General features: G+C 37.4%; 1 protein-coding gene across 3 annotated transcripts in view; it reads right to left on the reverse strand.

Moving 5' to 3' along the window:
- Positions 1-23,451, reverse strand: part of NHSL1 (NHS like 1) — a 295,287-nt gene that overhangs the window by 158,916 nt on the left and 112,920 nt on the right. The window contains exon 1 of one of the 3 annotated variants that reach the window (XM_044002293.1): positions 15,852-16,053. The exons of the other annotated variants lie outside the window; for them this stretch is intronic. Within the exon in view, the coding sequence (XP_043858228.1) occupies positions 15,852-16,053 (202 nt within the window). Of the gene's footprint in view, positions 1-15,851; positions 16,054-23,451 lie in introns of those variants that run through there. 3 annotated transcript variants of the gene reach the window in all.

Below are 23,451 nucleotides of genomic sequence, written 5' to 3' on the forward strand. Positions count from 1 at the left end.
AGTTGGTTTAATTACCTGAAAAGTTTGTTTGTGATTAAAGCCATATAAATGCAGTCAAAGTATGCACATTTCATAAGTTACCATTTTCCATTGAAAGGGTAGTTGCCAGTAACTATAAGGAAAGGATCCCTGCTCACAACTGCCCTTTTTGAATTAAATATAAGTAGGATCTCTTCTTCTAACAGACTTTCTAGCTTTGCTATGCCAGGGCAAAATAGTCCTAAAGTAAAACCAAGTGGACAGAGAAGTGCAACAATAATTTTTCCTCCATTGAGTACAGTGAGTCAATAGGTATTAGGAAAGAGAAATGTACAGGAAGAAAATGTAAATAGCTCAGACAATGTGATCATGTGGTCCCCCACTGGGGATGGACAGCAGGTGCAACTAATCACCCAAAGTACATTAGTAGGTTAGCCTATGCTGCCTTCCAGCAGGGGGAACAAGGTTTAAATTGGTAATCATTAAATCATGTTTGCCAATTTCCAAGCAATGCTCCTAACACATAGATATGCTCCAGTGAGATTTATAGAGGCTGGAAAAAAGAAGTCCCAGAAAACACTTCTTATATAGAACGAATGCTTTACATACATGCCCACACACACACACATGTGGGTGTGTGTATATGTATGTATGAATGTATATATGTATATGACATGGAATACTAGGACCAGAAATTCAGAAATGATGATTTTCTCTAATTTGAATAGCTGTCCTACATCACATCTCAGGAAAGGATATCCCTGGTCTTTAAGGCCTTCCTATGCCCGATATCAAGAGGATAGCATTACATTTGACATAGTTTCACAGTTCTTCCTTTCTTCTAGTAGAGGGAAGCCATGGAAGGGCTTGAAAGAAAACATTGATTAAGGATGGTACTATGGCACACACAAGGGACCAATGATAATTAAATTTCTCAAGTGTGGAAAAAAGTCACAATATTTAGACGCATTTACAATGAAAAACAATTTCTCCTACCTCATATCTTTTTTTTGGTGGGGCATTGAGGGTTAAGTGACTTGCCCAGGGTCACACAGCTAGTAAGTGTCAAGTGTCTGAAGCTGGATTTGAACTCAGGTCCTCCTGAATCCAGGGCCGGTGCTTTATCCACTATACCACCTAGATGCCCCCCCCATATCTTTTTTGCCAGATTACTGTATGTAGCATGAAAGAAATGATAAGGATATAGCAAAATATTTTAAAATTAGCACAGTTAACTCAGATGCCAAAGAAGAAACTAGGAATTATTCTTTGATCAGTTGGTTTAATGCCTAGGATTTCAGTGTTACTTTTAGAATAATAATATCCAAAATCAAGTTAGCAAATTTCTTCAGAAAAGTTTATTCTATTATGTGATCTAGTTAGAAAAGGATACAAATAATAGCAACAAAAAAATAGATAAGCAAGGTCTGAACATCTAAGGAGAAGCAGGAAGGAGTAATGCACCTAAGCTTCCAGCTCCTTGGGATCAGGACTATGAGAACAACAAGCTGCCTCTGGAAGGGTCATGTTAATGCCCCACCCCACCATCAGTCCACTCCCCAACCTCCTGGCTTCTTTTCCCTGGCCACCACTCCCTTATGTATGCTGTCTCCTCTTATTAGAATGGAAGCTCCTTGAGTTTAGGGACTGTCTTGCTTTTGTATTTGTATCTCCAGTAATAGTAGCACAGTGTTGGGCACATCAGGGAGTCAATACACATTTATTAAGGGCTTCCTCTGTGCCAGGCATTGTGCTGAGCACTAGGGATACAAAGAAAGCAAAAGTCTTTTTTATATCCTAAAGAATCTTTGGGGCACGGACTTTAGGCCTGCCTGGATTTATATCAGTAGAGCAGCCGCCTCAATGTCTGCAAAAAATACCCTGGTTACAACTGGATCTTAGTCATTTATTTTCTGTAATTTAATTCAACAAACGTTTGTTAACTGGTTACTCTTTTCAAAGTACTGAGCTGAGGTTAAAAAGACAGAAACAAACCAGTTCTTGCTCTCAGGAAGATTACATTCCACAGAAAACAACATGATTAAACAAAGGAATTTTAGTCACGTCTATCATGTGATATAAACCAATGTCTATCAGCAACATAAACAAAATAGAGGCAGCTAGGTGGCACAGTGGATAGAGCACCAGCCCTGGATACAGGAGGACCTGAGTTCAAATCTGGCCTCAGACACTTAACACTTAATAGCTGTGTGACTTTGGGCAAGTCACTTAACCCCCCAAAATAAACAAAATATACATTTATACCTTAATTCAGCTCTACAGACCTAAATAGTATAATGAAATTAGATTTATAACTTATTTGTTAAAATTATAGGCATCATGGCCTAACAGATAGAAAGCCAGACTTGGAATAAGGACCTGTGTTCAGGTCCCGATTCAGACACACAATGGTCCTGGGACCATAGATTTGTTGTAACCTATTTGAATGTAAACTTCTTGAGGACAAAGGCTGTATTGCTTCCTTGTATATGTACTCCAGGGTTCAGCATAGTGCATTTAATAAATGTCTTCCCTTTCTCCTCATCCTTTTCTTCCCTCGGCCCCACTCTTTTCCTCTCTCACAGAGTCTATTTGTCTCTCTTTCTCACTCTGAAAACTGGACAAAAAGTTAGTTTTCATTCAGGGGTAGCTGAACAAATTGGAAAATTAAACAAAAATGTCAATTCAATGAAAGAAATGGCAGATATGAAATGTTCATAGAAACTTGAGAAAATCTATAAGAACTGATAGAGACCAAAACAGAACCAAGAAAATAGTTTTATGATAAAGACAATAATGTAAAAGAAAACTACATTAAAAGACTTTAGAATTCAAGACAAGTGACTAATCACGACCACAGAGAACTGATGATGAAACATGCATTCTACTTCTTGGCAAAGTGCCTAAACATGGAATGATGCATGCATTTTTAGGGATATGATTTGTTTTGCTTAAATATATTTCTTTGTTACAAGAGTGTACTACTGAGGGGGTGAGTCATTGGAAAGGTCTGGAAATACAGGAAAAAGGAGCACCGTGTCAAGAAAAAGATAAAATCACAGAAAGTCAGAAAGATAAATCTGCAAAAGTAATGACTTAATCCTAAGAAAATAGTTTTAATTAACACAGATAAAATTTACTCTTTGGGGTAGAAGTCAAAGTACTTTTGAAAGGACTCAAAGTTTAAAATCTTCTATGTATTTTTCTATTGATGAGAATGACATGCAAATAAATAACAGGCAAAATGATTTCAGCAACCATGCCAAGTCAAGCAGCCGGCATAACCACGCACCGAGGTCATTTCGCAAGTTGTCTTTTGTGTGTTCTGAAAAAGAACCCCATCTAATCAAAAGTTAAGCAAGACAGACCTGAGCTGGGGGTAGGAATTCCTTCTTATCTCAAACTGCAATCCTACAAAACCACTTACTCAGCATCCAATCTAACTGAAGAGTTTCTAGTTACAAAGTTAACAGGAATCTTAGGGAAATGTGGCGATGGTGAGAAATGATGGTTATACAACACAACCTCAAGTTTTGTGTTTTATTTATCTCTTACCTATCAAGAAACATATTGTGTTTTCAAAGAACACAGTGTTTTGAAGGCAAAGCTGCACTTTTCCTCTCAGTCCCGCCCCAAAACAGGGGGGCGGGGCCTGCCATTGGATAGAGCCAAAGTCAAATGCTCAGGAGTAGCTCAAGACCAGAAAAGTTCTCACTCAGAGGGCAGTCACAAATACTCATGAGGCCTTGCAAAGCCAGGCAACCTTCCTGGAGACCTCAGCAATAGAATACTGGACTGAGGAACAAGGTTGAGAAGATGAGAGAATCTTATGATGGTGTTGGGATCAATAGAGTCAGAGGAAGCAGAAGAAATGGCATCTGGGTTATTTTTCTCTGGTTGAAGATTCAGAATGTAATACCTTTGGCACAGTACTAGGCACATGATTCTCATTTTAATATTTCAAGGATCTGTATTTTTACAGGTGTGGGTATATACTCTTGTGAGTGCACTACTCCTAGAAGCATCTATATGGTGTTGTGAATAAAGTGCAGGGCCTGGAGTCAAAAAGAGCTGAGTTCAAATTTGATCTTGGGCACTTAGTAGCTGTGTGACCCTGCATAAGTCACTTAAACTCTATTTGCCTCAGTTTCCTCAACTGCAAAATGAGGATAATAACAACACCTACCTCATAGGGTTGTTGTGAGGCTAAGAGGAATGTTTGTAAAGGGTTTAGCATAGTGCCTTCTCTCCTTCCATCAAAACAGATTAGGGGCAGCTAGATGGCGCATTGGATAGAGTACCAGCCCTGGATTCAGGAGGACCTAAATTCAAATCAAGCCTCAGACACTTGACACTTACTAGTTGTGTGGCTCTGGGCAAGTCACTTAACCCTCATTGCCCCACCGAAAAAACAAAAACAACAAAAAACAAAAACCAGATTACAGCCTCTCTTGTGCCTTAGTATATTGCCTTGTTGAGTTTTCATGCCAGAAAAAATTATCATTCTGCAGCCAACCTGGTAATGATTTACTCCAAATTTAGCTATACTGAGTCTCAAACTATGGACATATAATCTATCACTAGCCCCATAACTGGAGTCTTTCCAGCTTGATAGAACCTGCCAGATTATGTGATCCTTTGGTACAATCTTCAAGACCCAGCCTTATTTGGACATCACAGTCAAAAAGAGAAGTAGAACTCTAGTGAGAGAATATTATAGAGCCTAGAAAAGAAAAGAAAAGAAAAGAAAAGAAAAGAAAAGAAAAGAAAAGAAAAGAAAAGAAAAGAAAAGAAAAGAAAAGAAAAGAAAAGAAAAGAAAAGAAAAGAAAAGAAAAGAAAAGAAAAGAAAAGAAAAGAAGAGAAAAGGAGTTGGTTGAAAAATTGTATGACTCTTCTTAAGTAAAAATTTGGAGCAAACCTAAAGTCAAAGAGGCAATTATTGCAAACAGCTCCAGGCTCTCCAAATAGCAGCTGCAAACCAAAGTACATTCCTTATATATAAACATATGTAAGACTACTGATTATACACGAGTATTCTAAGCCCACATCCGCATAGGCGAATAGTGATCATTTTAAATGTTATCTTAAAACAGAAAGGCCAGGAATAGAAAAGACAATAGTAGTTAGTGAGCAAAACCGTGAGCCTATAAAGAGAGATAATGTGGATACATTGAGTTCCAAGAATGCTGTTCTTCAGAAGTCTGGAGAACTGCCTCAAGGACCACTGGGCCTTAAACTAAACTATCATGTTTTCCTCTGATTCCACTACTCATATGCATCTCATAGCTCTACTTCCTTACACATTGCTTTCATTATTAATTCATTATTTACTGAGCATCAATAAGATGCTGTAGAATATACAAAAGAGGTATAATTAATAGACTCTACTTTGCGGTTACCTACAGTTTTATCAGAGACACTACACAAAACTTATAATTCAAGGCACTATATTCATTCATTCATAAAACAAATACTTAATTGAGCACCTATATATGTAAAGGCACTAAGAAGGTATATAAATTCTTTCATCATGCCAAAAGCCTTCGATGACTCTGTATTTCTTAATTCATCAAATCAAACTAGCTCCTACTTTCTGATGAATACTTAAGAACTGGACATGCATTAGATGTACAATGAACAGGGACAGAATTGAACAGGAGAAGAGGAGACTGGATTGCCTTTGAAAAATTGATCCATTCTTTGAATGATTCCAAAAGCCTCCATTAAGGAGAGAGCTCAGGACAACCATATCATTATTTCTCTCTCACCTGGCTGCATTACTTTGGGATTTCTCTGACTTCTATACCATGTTCCAGGAAGCTCATCATCGTGAAAATTATCTGCAAGACCAAATGAGCCTCTCTCTGTACTTATACCCCAATGGTACTTTATGCCCCTATAGTTGGGGCAGAACCATGGGGGAGAACCATGAACTTCAAAACCTCCATTTAAGGAGAGGGCTCAGGACAAATATCTCCTTATTTCTTACTTAGTTATGCTATTCAGGATTTCTCTGACTTCTCCACCACGTCCCTTTTCCTTACCTTCCTCATCTCCAACCCTGCTTTTCAGCTTCCTTTGTTCTCTTGTCTTCTCCCATTAGACTGTAAGCTCCTTGAGGGCTAGGACTGTCTTTTTTCATGTTTGTATTCCTAATACTTGGCACAGTGTCTGGCACATATTAGACACTTAATGAATGTTGACTATTAACTCTGAGCTTCTGCCCAAAATAATGGGCCAATTTTTTGACATCTATATTCCTCTAGTGATGTTCTATGCCCGAGTCATGGAATATCATAGTATCCTGGTGATGCTCAATGGCTTCAAATCACTTTTTAAAGTTTTATTTTCTAGTGATTTCTCCCAGAAATCTTTAAAGGGGAAATAATGTTTAACTTGCTGCTTTTTTTCTGTGTGCCTTACTTCTCCATTTTTTACATGTATAGTCATTACTAACTAAATTATAAACCAAGATGGCTATTTTTTCATAACTATCCTACTGAAAGAGAGTCAGGAGAATGTCTTCAGATACAGTCAGCTCTAAATTACTCAAGTACTGATTATCCAATTTATGGATTCTCTCTTGTTTTAAATAAAAGTATTTTATTATTTTCCAATTACATGTAGAGATAGTTTTCTTTTTTTTTGGTGGGGGGGGGCAATGGGGGTTAAGTAACTTGCCCAGGGTCACCCAGCTAGTAAGTATCAAGTGTCTGAGGCTGGATTTGAACTCAGGTCCTCCTGAATCCAGGGCTGGTGCTTTATCCGCTGTGCCACCTAGCTACCCCTAGAGATAGTTTTCAACATTTGTTTATATAAGATTTCCAATTTCAAATTTTTCTTCCTCCCTCCCCTCCCTCCCCCCCTCCCCTAGACAGCAGGTAATCTGATATAGGTTATATGTATACAATAACATCAAACACATTTCTGCATTAGTCATGTTATACGAGAAGAATCAGAACAAAAAGGACAAACCTCAAAAAAGAAAAACATCAGCACTAAAAACAAAAGAAATAGTATGATCCAATCAGCATCCATATTCCACAGTTCCTTTTTTTTTTCTTTTCTGGATTTGGAGAGCCTTTTCCATCATGAGTCCTTTGGAACTTTCTTGTACTGTTGTATTGGTGAGAAGAATCTAGTCTATCACAGCTGATCAACACATAATGTTGATGATACTGTGTATAATGTTCTTCTGGTTCTGATCATCTCACTCATCATCAGTTCATGCAGGTCCTTCCAGGTTTCTCTGAACTTATGGATTCACTTTTTATTTAATTCTTTTCTTCTCTTTCTCATTCTGGCCATTATACTTTTGCCCTCTCTGTAGCTCAGGAGAATTTGTACCATAAGGAAGAAAAGTCAAATAAAAGCTGAAACTCAAGTTAGTCAATTTGGGCATATTAGTATTGTAGTCAAGTTTGGAGGAAAAGGAGTAGCTAAATAAAATGTTTGACCAGAAAAGGAATTGCTGTCCCAAATGAGGCAGGATTTTGATTATCATGTTATTTTACCTATTTCTACCTTTTAAAACCATTAGCTGAAGAGTTGGGTATATGACAAAAACATGACTTCTCTTTTCAGAAATCAGAGAAGCTATAATAATAGCATATCTACTTTCCTTTATTTGACAAAAAAATGATGAGAGCAAATTCAGGGAATAATAATAGCTCACATTTACATATCACAATTAAAAGTTATTTTCATATATATTATTGCGTTTGATTCTAACAATCCTTAGAAGCCTGAGGGTAAGAAGGTAAATGCCTTGCAAATGATTAGAAAAGAGCAAAATGTCAAAGTATTTTTTTCAAGGGCATTGGAAGATAGAGGAGAAATCTTCATAGAAAACAATTGTTGATTTAAACACATGAGATGTGGAGATTTTAGATATTGAAATCAAAAATGCTCTAAATTCACTCGGAGAAATAATGTCAGTTCAAATGTTACATAAAGGTTTCCTTTTTATGCCATTGTATCTAAATTTTGAAATTAATAGTATGAGTTTGTTTTCATAGAGATTTTCATTCTTTTAAGATTGTGTTCTGTTTTTCCAACTGATTATTTGATCACATTATATAAAGTATGTCCTTGGTAAACAGATTACTATGACAAGTGTAAATTAATTCTAGAAATATTATTTTTGCAAAAAATATTATTTGGAATCATTGTACATTGTAACTTATATTCTGACTCAAAGCAAATTCACAGTTTTTGTGATCATTTCACATTTTTTGCTATCATTATTATCCTCAAATTTTTAAATCCATATGAGACTTGGATTATGGGAATTTACCATTTAAGACATTAATTGCCTTTACCCATGAGAGGAATACATACAAGAGCAGCCATTGAACGCTCACAGAAGGGGAGACACTTATGAAGTCCAGGTACTGCACAGATGGCTGGAAGTTTTCATCCCACCCATCTCATTCTACACCTGGCTTCTATTCCCCTACAATATGCCTGATGCCATGGACATCTCAATCCCATGCATCTCATTAAGCCTGACTCAGTTTCCTCCAATATGTTCGGTGGCATGGACGTATACCCCATCCACCTATTTTAAGCCTGGCATACTGAATGTGCTGTATATATTGCTCAATGGTAATCCCCATAATTATCTCAGATGTCATGATAAATACAGTGTTGGATTTGGCCTTGACATCTGTTACCAATTATATTAGATTTAAAATTTTCTCATAATGACATGAGGATAATTAGGCAGATGATACAAAAGGTGATGAAATGAAGATTTAAAAAAATTTTGTCTTCTCAATTCACATTTTTAAGAACTTTCATTGTTTGATTTGATTACTGGCAAAGTTATTTTTTACTGTTTCATCTAGGAACACCTGTTCCTAGAAGAAACAAAGGGGGGGAAATGTGATGAAATAATGGGATTTAGCAGATACTCAAAGACCCACCTGGAGATTAATCTATACTGATTGAATCAAGTGAGAGTGATTGACTGCTGATTAAGCCTACTTCAAGTTAATTGGATTGTAATCACACCTGGCTATCCCTTATGAAGGTATTGTTCTCAGAAACTAGACTGTGAACTCAACTTGAGAACACTTTCAAAGCCAATGGATTTGGATGACACCAACCAATCACCTTGAAGCAGTGTGTAAGGACTGCCTCTGTTCCAGATCTATAAAAAGCTTCCACAAACAGCTTGCTAGTGTGTGTTCCTGATTAAAGCAGGTTCGTGGAGGAGGACTTCAGGAAGAACCTAACCAGGCTGGAACTCTAGGCTAGACTGGTGCTGAAGCTTCTGATTTAAGGCAACCACAATTTAGATTTTAAACATCACAATATTAAAGGCCAGAAGAACATTACAAAATAATTCAAGATCATAGGATCATAAATCTAGAGCTGGAAAAGATTTTATATCACCTAGTTGAACCCTCTTTTTACAGATGAGGAAATCAGGACCCAGAGTATTTAAGCAGCTTGTCCAGGATCATACTGAGAGTAAGGAGCTGGGCTGAGCCAGGGATTTGAACCTCATTCTTCCTATTCCAATCCCAAATTCTGATTGCTTTCTCCTGTTTTCATGTTGCCTAAGAAAAAGTTAGTTGAGGGCATAAAGTCTTTGATTGCATTGCATTCCTGTGCATACCTCTCAGTTGATACAATCTATACTACCTTTTATAATTTAATTTTCCTTTGTTTTGGTCTTTCCTCCTTACAAATGTAAGCTACTTGAGGACAAGGACTGAACATAAGGTAGACAGTTCACAATTTGAAAATTTAGAACTCATTTACATTGGAAAATGTCGTAAATCATTGACAGTTATCAATAAAGGCATATCACATCAATATGAATTATGGCAATAATTATAACAGCCTAGTTCTGTCCCTTAGGAACAGAAGACCATGTGGTTTATGAGGGAACAAAAGGGGTATGGGGAAAGTTTCCTTTGCATTTCTTGGCCATGAATCAATTCAGTTTTGAACAAGGAAAAGGGTTTTTCTGTCACCCACCCAGTTTTCTTTCTACAACCATCTCTGATTTCTTATTGCCACTCTCCTCTCTAAACACCTACTGCCAATCATAATTTTGTAATTCAAAGTGCTATCCTTCCTTTATCTGGGGGATGTAAATGAATCAATATTATTTACCATTATAATAATTAGCATTTATATAGTACTTTAAGGTTTGTAAAACATTTACAAATATCCCATTTTATCATTACAACAACCATAGGAGGTAGGTTGTTGTTGTTGTTATTATTATTATTATTATTGACCATTTTATAGATGAGAAAACTAAAGAAGTTAATTAGCCCAGGGTTCAAGGCTGGATTTGAACTCAGGTCTTCCTGGCTCTAGATTTACCATTCTATCCTGGGTGCCATCTAGCTCCTTATATGCTATAGAATATACATGCATACATATTTTTATACATGGCTATATCAATAAACAAGTCTTTTATTCCCCATTCTTAATAGGATCTAAATGAACATTTCCCATGTAGATTCCCAACGAGTGGGAAGAAAAACACCCATAGTGATTACAGTTATCTCAGTTACATGTTTGATAGAATTTTGCATGATTTTAACAAGCATATGTTAAATACTTGCTGATTTGACTTGAATATGGCATATTTATGGTAGACACCATTTTGAAGAAGAGTCTCTAAGATGGAGTTTTGTGCTACCAGATCTAATTTTTAAAAAATCAACAATAAGAATTGAGCACAGTAGAACCTTAAATTCTCTACAAGTTTCAATCATAACTATCAAAATACATGCTGGGACAGAATATAATTTGTTATAACCATCCTATTCCTTTCTAATATCTTTGCCAGGAATTCCCTCAATGTATATGTAAAATATTGTCATTAAAATGTGTAGAGATAGGCATTTAGTTCAGTATTCACTGATTTAGATTGATCTTTTTAAATGTAGGACATTTGGGGAAAGCTAGGTGGAGCAGTGGATAAAGCACTGGCCCTGGATTCAGGAGGACCTGGGTTCAAATACAGCCCCAGACACTTGACACTTACTAGCTGTGTGACCTTGGATAAATCACTTAATCCTCATTGCCCCACCCCGCCCCCCAAAATAGTAGGACATTTTCCCCCAAATCTTTGGACTACTATTTCAAACACCTTGTGAACTGATTCAACACGTTCTAAACTGTGTCATCTCCAGTCCGGACTTCCTCTGTACTTGCTAAGCCTTAGTTCAGCTACTTTTCTGATCTTGTTTTTCATAATACTATTTCCACTTCCTCATGCAGCACCCTGGGAAGGAGATTCCAAATGCAGTGGTGGCTCTACTGTCATTGATGGATAAAAGAATGTGTTAGAGACATATTGATAGACCTTTTCCTAGTGAATTTATGATCTGAAGAGTTTCATGCAATGTAACTAAGTAAAAAGTAGATTTGGGTCACAATGGGGTGGGTAGGAAGGTAGTGATTATGGAAGGAAAACACAACACTAAGGACATGAGCTGACTTCGTGAGTGCTACCCTGACTGCACAATGATCAACTCTTAAAATCCTTTGCCTTCTATACTTTCTTCCTCTCTTTCTGCACTCAAAATCCTCTAAAAACCCTAAGTTTTTCTGCCATGTTTAGAGGTTAGGGAGCAGTGAGCTTTTTTATGTAGGGGGAGTTTATAAGTACAGTGTTTATAGACTCTACTTCTGTAACCTCATGAAATGTTTTGCACATATTGAGAATCATTTGTTGAATGTAGGAAAGAAGAAAAGAATGAAGGAATGAATAAACGGTCTCAGTGCAGATTCTCCAGCTCTTCATAAAAAGCTTCACATTGTCTCACCTTCCACATTATGAATTCCACTTTCCTTCACAGACACCTTATAAAGCATTCCATGGTACACTGGCCCTAATACTGAAGAGAGACACTGATGCACACCCTTGATTTTTATTGCTAGTGCAGTTGGAACATAATGTGCTATCACACTGGAAAGTAGCAGTTTAAGAATCTGATGGCTGATAGTTACTGCTACCAAATTCATTTTTTTTTTCCTCTTCCATTACATCATAACAAATGACAATAGAAGAAAGCCTAGAGACTTGTGGTGGTATAGTGATTAATGTAGCCAACATTAATAGTTAAATGTTAAGTGAGTATATGTCATTTTGTATCTTCTCACTTTTATGTATCTAAGAATAAATAAAACTGAACAAATACAAATTATCAGAGCAAGAACTTACAAAAGGTGTTCCGTTAGAAGTTATCCACAGTTAGCTAGGCAGCACAGTGAATACAGTGTCAGACCTGGAGTCAGGAATACGCATGTTCCTGAGTTCAAATCTGGCCTCAGCTAGATTTACTAGTTTTGTGACCCTGGGCAAGTCACCTAACCCTGTTTACTTTAGTTTCCTTATCTGTAAGATGAGCTGGAGAAGGAAATAGTAAACCACTCCAGTATCTTTACTAAGAAAACCCCAAGTGGGGTTATGAAAAGTTGGACAAGACTGAAATGACTCTACAACAACAAAGGGATTATTTTAAATCTAATCTGAAACACATATATAATTACCACCCTCTCCTCTAGTAAAGATGAGAAAATCATTAAATAACAACATTTTACATTTTTACAGCAATTTAAAGTTTACAGATTTCTTTCTTTAAAAAACTCTAGGAGATGGTTAATGAAAATATTATTATTCCCATTTTACAGAAGATTTGTACAGTTAAGTAGCTAAGCAAAGCATTGGACCCACATTTTTTGTCTCAAGGCTGGTGTTCTTCCTGTCCTCCTTAGATGGCCATGAGGAAATTAATTTAATTGAAGAAGTATGCTTTTGTTATGGGAGATAGAATTTCATCATAAAATGGGAACATGAGTTTAGAATCAGATGATATGGGTTCACATTCTGCCTGTGACCTCAGGCAAGTCACTTAACTTCTCTGGGACTCAGTTTCTTCTATAAAATGAGGAGATAAACTAGATGGCCTCTTCAAGTCTCCTCCAAATCTAAATCTATGAGCACTTTGTAAAGCTTTGAGTGTCCTGTAAGTGATTATTGATAGAGAATTTCATTTTTTCCTTAAATTTATATTCATAGAATGGAAGGCAACTATACCAGTCACACTATTACTGCCCATGAGTAGCAGAGAGAGCTATGAATTGTGGTTTGGCAATAAACCTGGAGCTGCAGCAGTCTCTGGGTAAAAGAGCTTGGGAGAAGGACCCCTTTACTCTCTCCCCAAGTATAACTAGGAGCCTCAGTGCAGAAGACAGCATATAAGGTAATGAAGTACACCAAGGAACCACAAAGCTGGTGTTTTCTGGTCAGTTTGAGTCAATAAGTCAAACAAAAGTAAACAAATGTAAATTAAGGGGTATGTCTGTGTATGAGTGTCAGAGGTCACTGAGAGAAAGGAGAAGGAAACTATGTTCCTTTGGGTGGTATTACTTCAACAGCTTCCTACTTGCAACCCCCAAACTCTACATGCCTATTGGGCAGGATTAGCCCTGACTATGTATCAGTCAGTCAGTCAATCAAAAGCATTGATTAAGCAACAAGTATGTGCCAGGCACTATGCCAAGTGCTGGAGATATAAAGAAAGGCAAAAGATGGTTCTTCCTCTCAATGAGCTCAGAACTGCCATCATTTAGCGCTGATACCAACTGGGCCCCATCAATAATTTTTCTTAAATATTTTTTTCATTTTATGCAGTCATAAACAAATGTCAGAACCATAGTCCTCCAAAAGAACACAAGAGTTGCAAGAACTTTCATAGAGACAGTAAATCAAAGCTGGGAGCAGAACTTTTTTTACATAGGAACTTTTTTTTTCTTTTCTCTTTTCTTTTTTTTTTTGCAAGGCAATGAGGGTTAAGTGACTTTCCCAGGGTCACACAACCAGTAAGTGTCAAGGCTGCATTTGAACTCAGGTCCTCCTGAATCCAGGGCCAGTGCTCTATCCACTACACCATCTAGCTGCCGCCACATAGGAACTTTTAAAATGGGAGTAGTACACTGAATTATGTTCTTAGAATTAACTTTTCAGGAAAACCTACTTCCTATATCAAGGAATGCTTGCACCTCATATGCCTTGAGGTTTTCAGAAACCATATAAATGTAAGCACTGTAAAAACAACTCTTTATTCTTCTTTCACAAACTCAACTCCTTAGCAGAAGGGATAAAGGATGCAATCTTTTGTACACTGATTTGTTCAACTACACAAACAAGTCCTCCCCTTTCCTGGGATCTTTACAATGACTTCTTATGTTTTATAAGTCAAGTGTGCAGTATTTGTTTGATTTCAAATGAAACGAACACATACCAGTCCAGCAGAATCTCTTTCTCCCAGGACACATAACAAAACTCTCATAAAAATTCTAAAACATAATGTAAATGATTTATTATTATTAACAACAGCTACTTTGAAAAGACTGAAACAACTTTCTTGATGGAAAAATATTCTTAACTTTGCTAGTTACATCCTCTTAGTTCCACATCACTGCTGCATACACCAATTTAACATTTTTGCTACAAAGGTTACACCCCATCCATTACTGAAACCACTGTGGTTTATTCCTAAATTAGAAAAAGCAAAAATTCACATCCTGGCTCTTGTCAGGAAAGAAAAATGCAAATGTTATTCTATTGTCTGTCCTTTATCATAAAGCACTTTGGAATTAGGCTTTTAATTTTAAGTTTTCATCTGCTGACCACAGTTGGCTAGCCAAGTATGAGACAAAACCAACAAGTTTAGTGGACACAATTAGTCCCTCATGTGTCTTATTAAATACTAAGACCACAGCTTAATTGAAAATGAACTAATAGTTTAATACCTGTTCAGTCTCATAATATATACTGAGATTTAAGAATTTAAGAAGCAGCTCTCCTGGTCCCATCCCCAAAGCCCCAATGACACAAACATATAGAGCTGTATTAAGCAAAGTTTGTTTCCTTGAATTTATTCATTTTGTGTCTCCAAGAGAATGAGGGAGCAGGTTACTGAAAGGTCCTGACAAGGGAGAAAGCCATCATGGAAAGAATGTGATAAGCAATGGAACACAGTCATGCGGAATGCCTGCACTAGGCTCCTTTGTCAGAGTAACACAGTGCTCCCAGACCATGCAGAGCCTTACACAGAAAGGAGAGACCATTTTACAACTTAGGCATTCAGTCCCCACCAAAAAGTCCTTAACCACAGTGGGGCAAAATCTTAGAAATTCTAAACAACAACAAAAAAGAGGATATTTATTAACACTGAGTTATGTTCCACATTTCCAGCTAGAAGATTACTTTTTTTCTACACATTTAAGGGAGGTAGCATATGGTCTAATCCAGGAAAAAGAACACAAGACCGGTACCAGGAAAAGAACTTAATTCCAATTCCTTGATTCAGATCTCCTACTGACTGTGAGACCTGAAACCAAGTCCCTTTCCCACTATGCAGCTAATTTTCCTCAATTCAAGGTACTATCACCTGTTTAATTTGTATCTGGAAAGATTGTAATATGAACTGATGAGATTGTATATAACTCACTGGATATCTCCTTATAAGGAAGACGCCATAATTGTACAAGGTAAGCTATGAGTGCCATGAATTCTCACAATGCATTATTCCAGGAAAAAGCCTTACTTTCTAATGCCAGTCCTTATAAGACTCAAATAAAATTGTGGTTGTGCTCTGTGATATTTAATATTCCACAAATGTAGATTTGGTGGGGAGAGCTAAAGATGAAAGGGGGACACATTTTGTTTTACCTTAGGAGGACAAGAGGTCAAGCTTCTTGGGAGCAAATTGCATGTAAGCAAATGCCACTGAAAACCGTCTTAAGAGATGCATAAAACAAAAATTATAAAGTCCAATTATTGTCCTAAACAAAAGAACTCTAAATAACAAATCCAGAATAAAGTGGTCACCTTTTCTGTGCTGAGTTCGGTAGATCCAGTTTTCATCATCATCTTCTACCTGCTGCCCACATATTGAAAGCTCCCCATCACTGCGAAACAACCTCTTTGTCTGCCGGGACAAGGAGGAGAAATTGATCCAGCTTACAGCACGTGAGAGAGAACCTGAGTTTGGCTTGAGTCTGAAGGAACCTGAAGCACACTCCTTTTTCATCTTCTTTTACATCAGAATTTACTGTACACAGAACGGAGCCTAAACAAGAAGCTGTCTTTCCAAAAGTTGCTCCTGGTCCTTTAACAAAGTGCTCTCCTCACCTTCCCACTAGTTAGTTAGGCAACATTCAGAGCAAAAGCCAAAAGGGTTCCTTCTGGCCATCCCTTTAAAAGAGTGAGAGGAGGGAGTAAGGGCAGAGTCCGAAGGGGGTACCCAGAAAAATGAGTAAAGAGCAACAATGTGTTTGAACTAGTCCCACTTCTTTGGCACTTGGTCACTAAGTTGATAAAATCTTCCCAAGTCCTTTTCCTCGGGGATGTTTCATCCACAGCCAAACATAAGAGAAGAAAAGAAAAACAATCAGAACGAAGCAGAATCTTGGTTTCAGAAAAACTTGTTAGGACTTTGTGCAGTATAGCACCAAAGCACACCCATTTGTTCCTTGTGCACCTAGCCTCCAAGACAGTAATCTTACTCCTCTCCCAGGCATCTTTCTCCCACAGGGACTGAAATCCAGCCTGCTGTTGCATAAGGAAAGAACTCCTCCTTGCCCTGGGGAATAAAGGCTCACTTTTAACTTAGGGTCCCAGTTTGACGATCTGCCACCAAAGCAATAGTTCTCCCACCCAAACAGGTTACTGGAGAAGAATCAAAGTGCTCCGTTCCTTCACACTGGAACAGCTCAATCATGAACCCTCCTTTTCCGCCTTCCCCTCTATGAAAAGCTAGGGATCTCCAGAAGGACTCTCCAAACAATAAAACAGGCTGCGTGGCTATTGCTTGTATTACACAGTAAGCACTGGAGTGAAATTCGATAGGCTCTCTCACATACTAAAGGCTCCGCATTGGAGGTTGAAATCTCCGCCTTTCCACAGCAGATATCTCAGTGGCAGAGCAAACTTCTGAACTCCCTCTCAGAGGGCTGGGAAAATGCAAGTGTCTCTGGAAACTACTAATTCCTAAACAAGCAAATAAGAAATGAGTGAATTTATAATCAGACTTCAAGGAATATTTTTATATGCAAGATTCTTAGATTCGATTGCAGAGAATTACCTGAATGCATAAATCCAAGTGGCTATATTCCTAACTAGGTTAATACAGCTATCAGACCACACTTGGCAGTGGGGAGGCAAAGACATCTATCATGGACTGTCTGGCTAACACTCCCTGCCACCAGCAGACAGGGTGCAAAAAGAGAGCATCAACCATCACCGTTCCCCCATCCCTTAAGAGATAAATATGGCAATGGTACTTAGAACGCTCTCCACCTGTTCCATTCTCCAGTCACAGTTCTGACTAGTCATACTGCCCCAGAATTAATGTGTGTTATGTTAGCAACACAGAACTACACCTTCCAATACTATTATTCACCCCAGTCACCCAGTTCTGGGGCAACATTTGTGAATGGAGAACTGACCTATGGCAGTGATAAACCCATGGTCAACATATGACCATGAAGAAGAGATAGGAGAATATACCGCCATCTCTTATTTGCAGACTTGGGGGACAATGGAAGTGGGACATCTGAAAATGATTGAATTTCTGTGCTGACTAGTTTTGCTGAAGTACTTTTTTCCCTCTTCTCTTAATCTTGGTTATAAGAGATGGCTGTCTGTGTGGGAGAAGGGATGGATATACTGGGCAAGGAAGGTGATACAAAAATTAAATAAATAAAAATTTTCAAAAGGATAAAGGAGGATCATGACCTTTATGTCCTTTATGCTATTAGAGCCAATAGCACTTTTCATATGCAGTCCCAGGTCAATGCCCCCTTTGCATATTGAGCTTTTGTATAACAATGCAGATTGCTGTCAGGGGAACACTAAAAAGCCTAAAGAGCTCAGTCTTATTTGCTTTCTTTGCATATCACTAATAAAAACGGAAGAGTAAAATGAAAATAGGTATAAAGAGAAAAATGTAGGTGAAAATGGATCTGGGGAAGTAATGTCCCAAGAGCAGGACTTTGCACCATACACATATTGCAGTTCTGTGATATTTTAAGCAAAAACCCTTCAGTCCTCCAAGAAAAATGAATGTTGGGAATGCCATCAATTACACATTCACATTAAGCAAGACTCTAAGAGACTGCTAGCTAGAAAATGACTTTAAGATAAACTATGGCAGAACAGCTTCATTTTAGTAGTTTTTAAGCAATAAAATGACCCAACTCATAGAAAGTTGAGAGTGGGAGGGACATTAGAAATTCATAGACTTATACAGAAGTCCTTGAACATTTTTGTATATGCACCTTTGGCGGTCAGATAAAACCTATGGACCCATTTCGCAGAATATTATTTTTAAATGCATAAAATAAAATACATATGATTACAAAGGAAAATATGGAGAAAATTGGAGAAAATATGTAAATTTTTTCTATCCAATTTCACTGACCCCCCTGAAATCTATCAATAGAGGGGGAAGGAAGGCATATTAAGAACCCTTAACCTATGTTTTCATTTACCAAGAAATCAGGGTTCATTAGTATAATAAAACCAATTCTTCATTTTTCAATTATTGATTATCCAGGTTATATATATATGTTATATACCAATGGAAACAAATGGTGAAACTTAAACGAGTCAATTTTGTTAGGCAGTTGAAAGCATAGTTTGTAATTTTTTTAATGTCAATTCCTTCAGAATAACAATGAGAGTATTCTAAAATATTCTAGCTAGGTGGGGCCCAGTGGACAGAGCCCCAGGCCTGGAGTCAGGAAGACTCATCTTCTTGAATTCAAATCTGGCCCCAGACACTTAGCTCTGTGGCCCTAACAAGTCACTTAACCCTGTTGGTCTCAGTTTCCTCATCTGTAAAATGAGCTGGAGAAGGAAATGACAAACCACTCCATTATCTTTGCCAAGAAAACCCCAAAAGGGGTTACAAAGAGTCTGACACGACTGAAAGCAACTAAACAACAATAATAATCTAAAAGTAAGGGTCCTCCAATAAAGTACAATATCTTTAAGGCCCTTTGCAATCGACCTTTCCAGCTCTCTCATACACTTCTCACCTTCAAGTGTAAAAAGAGTCAGTCAAACTAAACTAGTTATCTCAAAAACATATTTGTTATTTTTCTGTCCCCATTTACACTCCAATGATTCTGCTCTCCCTTCCTTGTTTCTGAAATGCTCTCAGACCGTATCTTCAATACGGTCTCTAAGACAAGTTTAAAATGTTATTTCCTTCTTGTTTCCCATAGCCAAAAAGTCTTTTGCCCTCCTATGAATGCAAGTATCACCATACCTTTCTCAGACCATGATAATATTCTGTTTCATACTGTGGTTATTTGCGTGCATGTGGTTTTCCTCGTTAGAACAAATAGTTCTTGAGGACAACAGCCTTGTCTTTTTTAGCAGTTTCCAAGTGCCCAGCAGAGTGATTTAATCATTGTAATAATGATAAATTATTATATGAGAATTTTATTTATAATTATGTAATAATTATAAATATTATAATTATATATTTATTAAATTAATACATGGCAAAGGAACAAAAAACAGAAGGAACTGAAATGGCTATATGTCGCATATACATACATGTACCTAAACATACATGAATATTCCTGCATATATGTACCATTCTCTGTGTATATATACCATCATATACACATAAATACACATGTGTGTATATATACATGTATACGCATATACCAATACACACATACATAAACATACACACTAGTATATATGTATAAGCAATGTCAGTACCAAAAATAGGTATAAACTTTAGTGTGTACACATATATGTTAAGCACCTATAAATGACAAGTCTTTCTTATCTAGGATCAACAAAAACTTTAAGAGCCATTAAGAACTACTGAAAAGTCAACATATCCAAATGGAGTTATCTTGAGTGAAATGGATGTACTTGCCTTCTAGTAACCCCAGTAAATAAAATAACAACCCTTGATATAGATTTAGACTTTAAGAAATCTGCTTTGATGAGTTAGAAAAGTGAAATACAGAACTACTTGAACAAAGGTTTGTTTAACTAACTTATCTAAAGTTATTGGTAGTAATGTTAATGGCTCTGAATTGTCCGATTAATTAAGCAAGGGTTCATAGATCTTTTATATAAGTAGCTAATACCATAAGATTATAGAATTTCTGAATAGCCCAACCCATAACTGAATAAGAATCCCTCCTACAACATGTATAATGAGTGATCATCCAGCCTTTGCTTTGAAGACCTCCACTGTCACAAACCCACTACCAGAAAAGAGAATCCATCCTACAATGTGGGGAAGAGCAACAATTATTAGTAAACTTCCTCTTAAATCAGTACTAAATGTATTTCTTTACAATTTTGAACCATTTCCCCCAGTTCTTCCCTCTAGGGACAAACAGGATAAACCCAATCCCACTTCCATATGATAGCCTTTGAAATAATTAAAAGACAGAAAGAATTAGACCCCTCCCCAAGTAGACTTTTGACCAATTTAACAGTACCTTCAATCAATTTTGGGACCCTTCATCATCTAAGTTATCCTTTTCTCTAATATGTCCAGTTTAATCAATGTCCTTTCTCAAACATGGCCCCTAGAACTTAATATAATGTGGCCTAAGGCAGATTGTGGTGGGATTATCATCTGGAGACAGCCTCTCAATACAAGTTTAAATTAGCTTTTGGGGATGCTATATCATTCCTGACTCAGAGTTTGCAAATTTACTGAAACCTGAGGCTCAACTTCAGGTTAACTGCTATGTTTCCCCAATTCTAAAATTGATTTTTCCAAATCAAGTAAAATAATTAAAATTTATTTTTAAACATTTATTGCAATATTCTAATCTATTGAGATCATTTTGCATGCAGAGCCTGTCCTGACTGGCTTTGTGCTATCATAAATTCCATAAGCCTCCTATTTATGCCTTTATCCAAGTCATCCAAGCAGAGATCATCACTCTACCAGGGGCCTCCTTTCGAGAAGATATTAAACCATTAATGGTCATTCTTTGAGTCTGGCCATTCAGTCAGTTTTATTCGAACTTATCTATTATCTAGCCCATAAGAAACACATAAAAATCTTTGTCAAAGGATTTCTAGTGACCCTGTCAAAAAAAAAAAAATGTTAGTTTGTTGTGACTTTATCTGGATGAAGCCATGCTACCTATTTGTGATCATGCTTCTTTTCTAGATGTTCACTGTGTCTTTAAAAAAAGGCGGGGGGGGGGCAATATTTGTCCTTCTTCAGTCCTGCAGTACATTTGCCATTCACCACACTCTTCCACAGGACCATAAGGCTAACCCCCTCATTTTATAGTCATTGGTTTTGGGAGGTTTTTTGGTCTTTTTCCAGGGCAATGAGGGTTAAGTGACTTGCTCAGGGTCACACAGCTAGTAAGTGTCAAGTGTCTGAGGCCATATTTGAACTCAGGTCCTCCTGAATCCAGGGCAGGTGCTTTATCCACTGTGACACCTAGAAGTCCCCCACCTCATTTTATAAATAAGGAAACTGAGACACAGCAAGGTTAAATGATTTGCCCAGGATCATCTAGCTAATAAGTATCTGAGGCTGTGTCTGAACTTGGATCTTACTGACCCCAAATCCAGATCCCTATCCACAGTTGCCTCTTTCAAAGGTCACTGATGGTAGCTCAGCCATGCTGCTCATCAATTTTTTCAGTACCTTTACATGTAGTTTATCTGGGCCTGAAGACAAACACCAAGGTGCTGCTCTATTACTGTCTGTATACTTATCTTGGGTACCAACTCCCTATTATCCTTTCCTTCTCTTTGTCCCTTCCAACTTACGGATATTTTCCTGGGTAAAAACAAAAACAAAAACAAAAACAAAAAGAAAAAACAGAAGCAAACTCTATCCTGAACTAATCACATTACTAAACAAGGAAATGTTCTAGAATAAATATTCCAGATAACTGAAGGGGATTCCTTCAAACAGTTCTTATGAAAAAATTTCCTAACATATGCTTTTTATTGCCTTTCCTCTTAAACCAATAATATTGAACATTTTCTTGATGAGAGAATCATAACAAACTACTGGTATGCTGTTGTTATTGTTCAGTCTCTTTCAGGCATGTCTGATTCTTTGTGATCCTATTTGGGGTTTTCTTGGCAAAGATACTAGAGTATTTTGACATTTCCTTCTCCAGCTCATTTTACATATGAAAAAACTGAGACAAACAGGGTTAAATGACTTGCCCAGGGTCACACAACTAGTAAGTGTCTGAGGCCAGATTTGAATTCAGGAAGATGAATCTTCCTGACTCCAGGCCCAGCACTCTATACACAGTACCACACAGCTGCTCAACTATATTACTGGGTGCTAATAGAATTCTGTGCTAACTTTTAGTTTTTCTGATTCCTCCTTAAATGACTATTCCTCTACTCTCCTTTTCATTCACCCATTCACCTACTAATTTGCTGTTCCTAATCCACTGTGGTCTGTGAAAACAAGTGATTAATCTTGTTGTTTTTTTTTAAAGGGACATAAAATAAAAGCCAACAACACTGTGCATGAGGGCCTACGGAGTAAATAACTCATTTATGTAGCACTTGCCCATTTGTAATATGCTTTACTCACAAGCCTGTGAGATAGTTAGCTAAGTATCACTGCACTCCTTTTTCAGAAAAAGGAAGAGTCTCAGGGAGGTTAAGTAACTCGTCCACAGTCCTGTTCCTATAAGTGTTTTAAGTACGGTTCAGACACACATCCCCTGTTTCCAATTCCAACCCTCTTTGCACTGTACTACACTGAGCAAAATGTTGCAAGGGCTTTAAGACCATTATCTGAGGTATTTTTTTCTCTCTTCCTCCATCACACGGTCCTGGGAGCACAATGAGGTGGGATGCTTGAAGACTGAACTCCAGATAAATGAGGCATATGTAGTTTATTAAGTTTGATACCTGATTTTTTTAAGGCTCTTGGCAGAGAGGATAATGTTTCCATGGACAAGAGGATAATGGAAAATTACCTTAGACGGCAGTGGGAAGCAATCAGCCAAGAGAAGAGACTAAGGTCAAGGACCAGCAGTTCCTCTGATCTTCAGGTCCACAAACAAGCACAGTAACCCTCAATTTTCTCCTTTTCCTTGTCCCTACTCACTCAGGCAAATCTGAAAGGGCAAATTGAATTGAGGAGTCTGAAGCTAGATATGTAGAAAAAATGTGATATGGGGAGAGACAGAGAAAGGTAGGAAAATAAGAGAGAAAATACTCATCTTCCGCTATTCCCCTAGGACTACATAGGAAGCAGCTAGCTAAGCACTATATCAGATTACCAAATGAATCAAGGAAGCACAGCAAAGTGACCTTTGGCTCCTGGGACACAATACAGTAGGTTCCCCAACTGCCATCTTCTGTAAATAATTTAAGAGGTAGATTTAAATGGAAATGTCCCTGTGAGGTAATAAGGAATAAGAGGCCTTTTACAAGGTCCAAA

The sequence above is a fragment of the Dromiciops gliroides genome, chromosome 4, assembly GCF_019393635.1.
Source record: "Dromiciops gliroides isolate mDroGli1 chromosome 4, mDroGli1.pri, whole genome shotgun sequence".
NCBI classification, from domain to species: domain Eukaryota; kingdom Metazoa; phylum Chordata; class Mammalia; order Microbiotheria; family Microbiotheriidae; genus Dromiciops; species Dromiciops gliroides.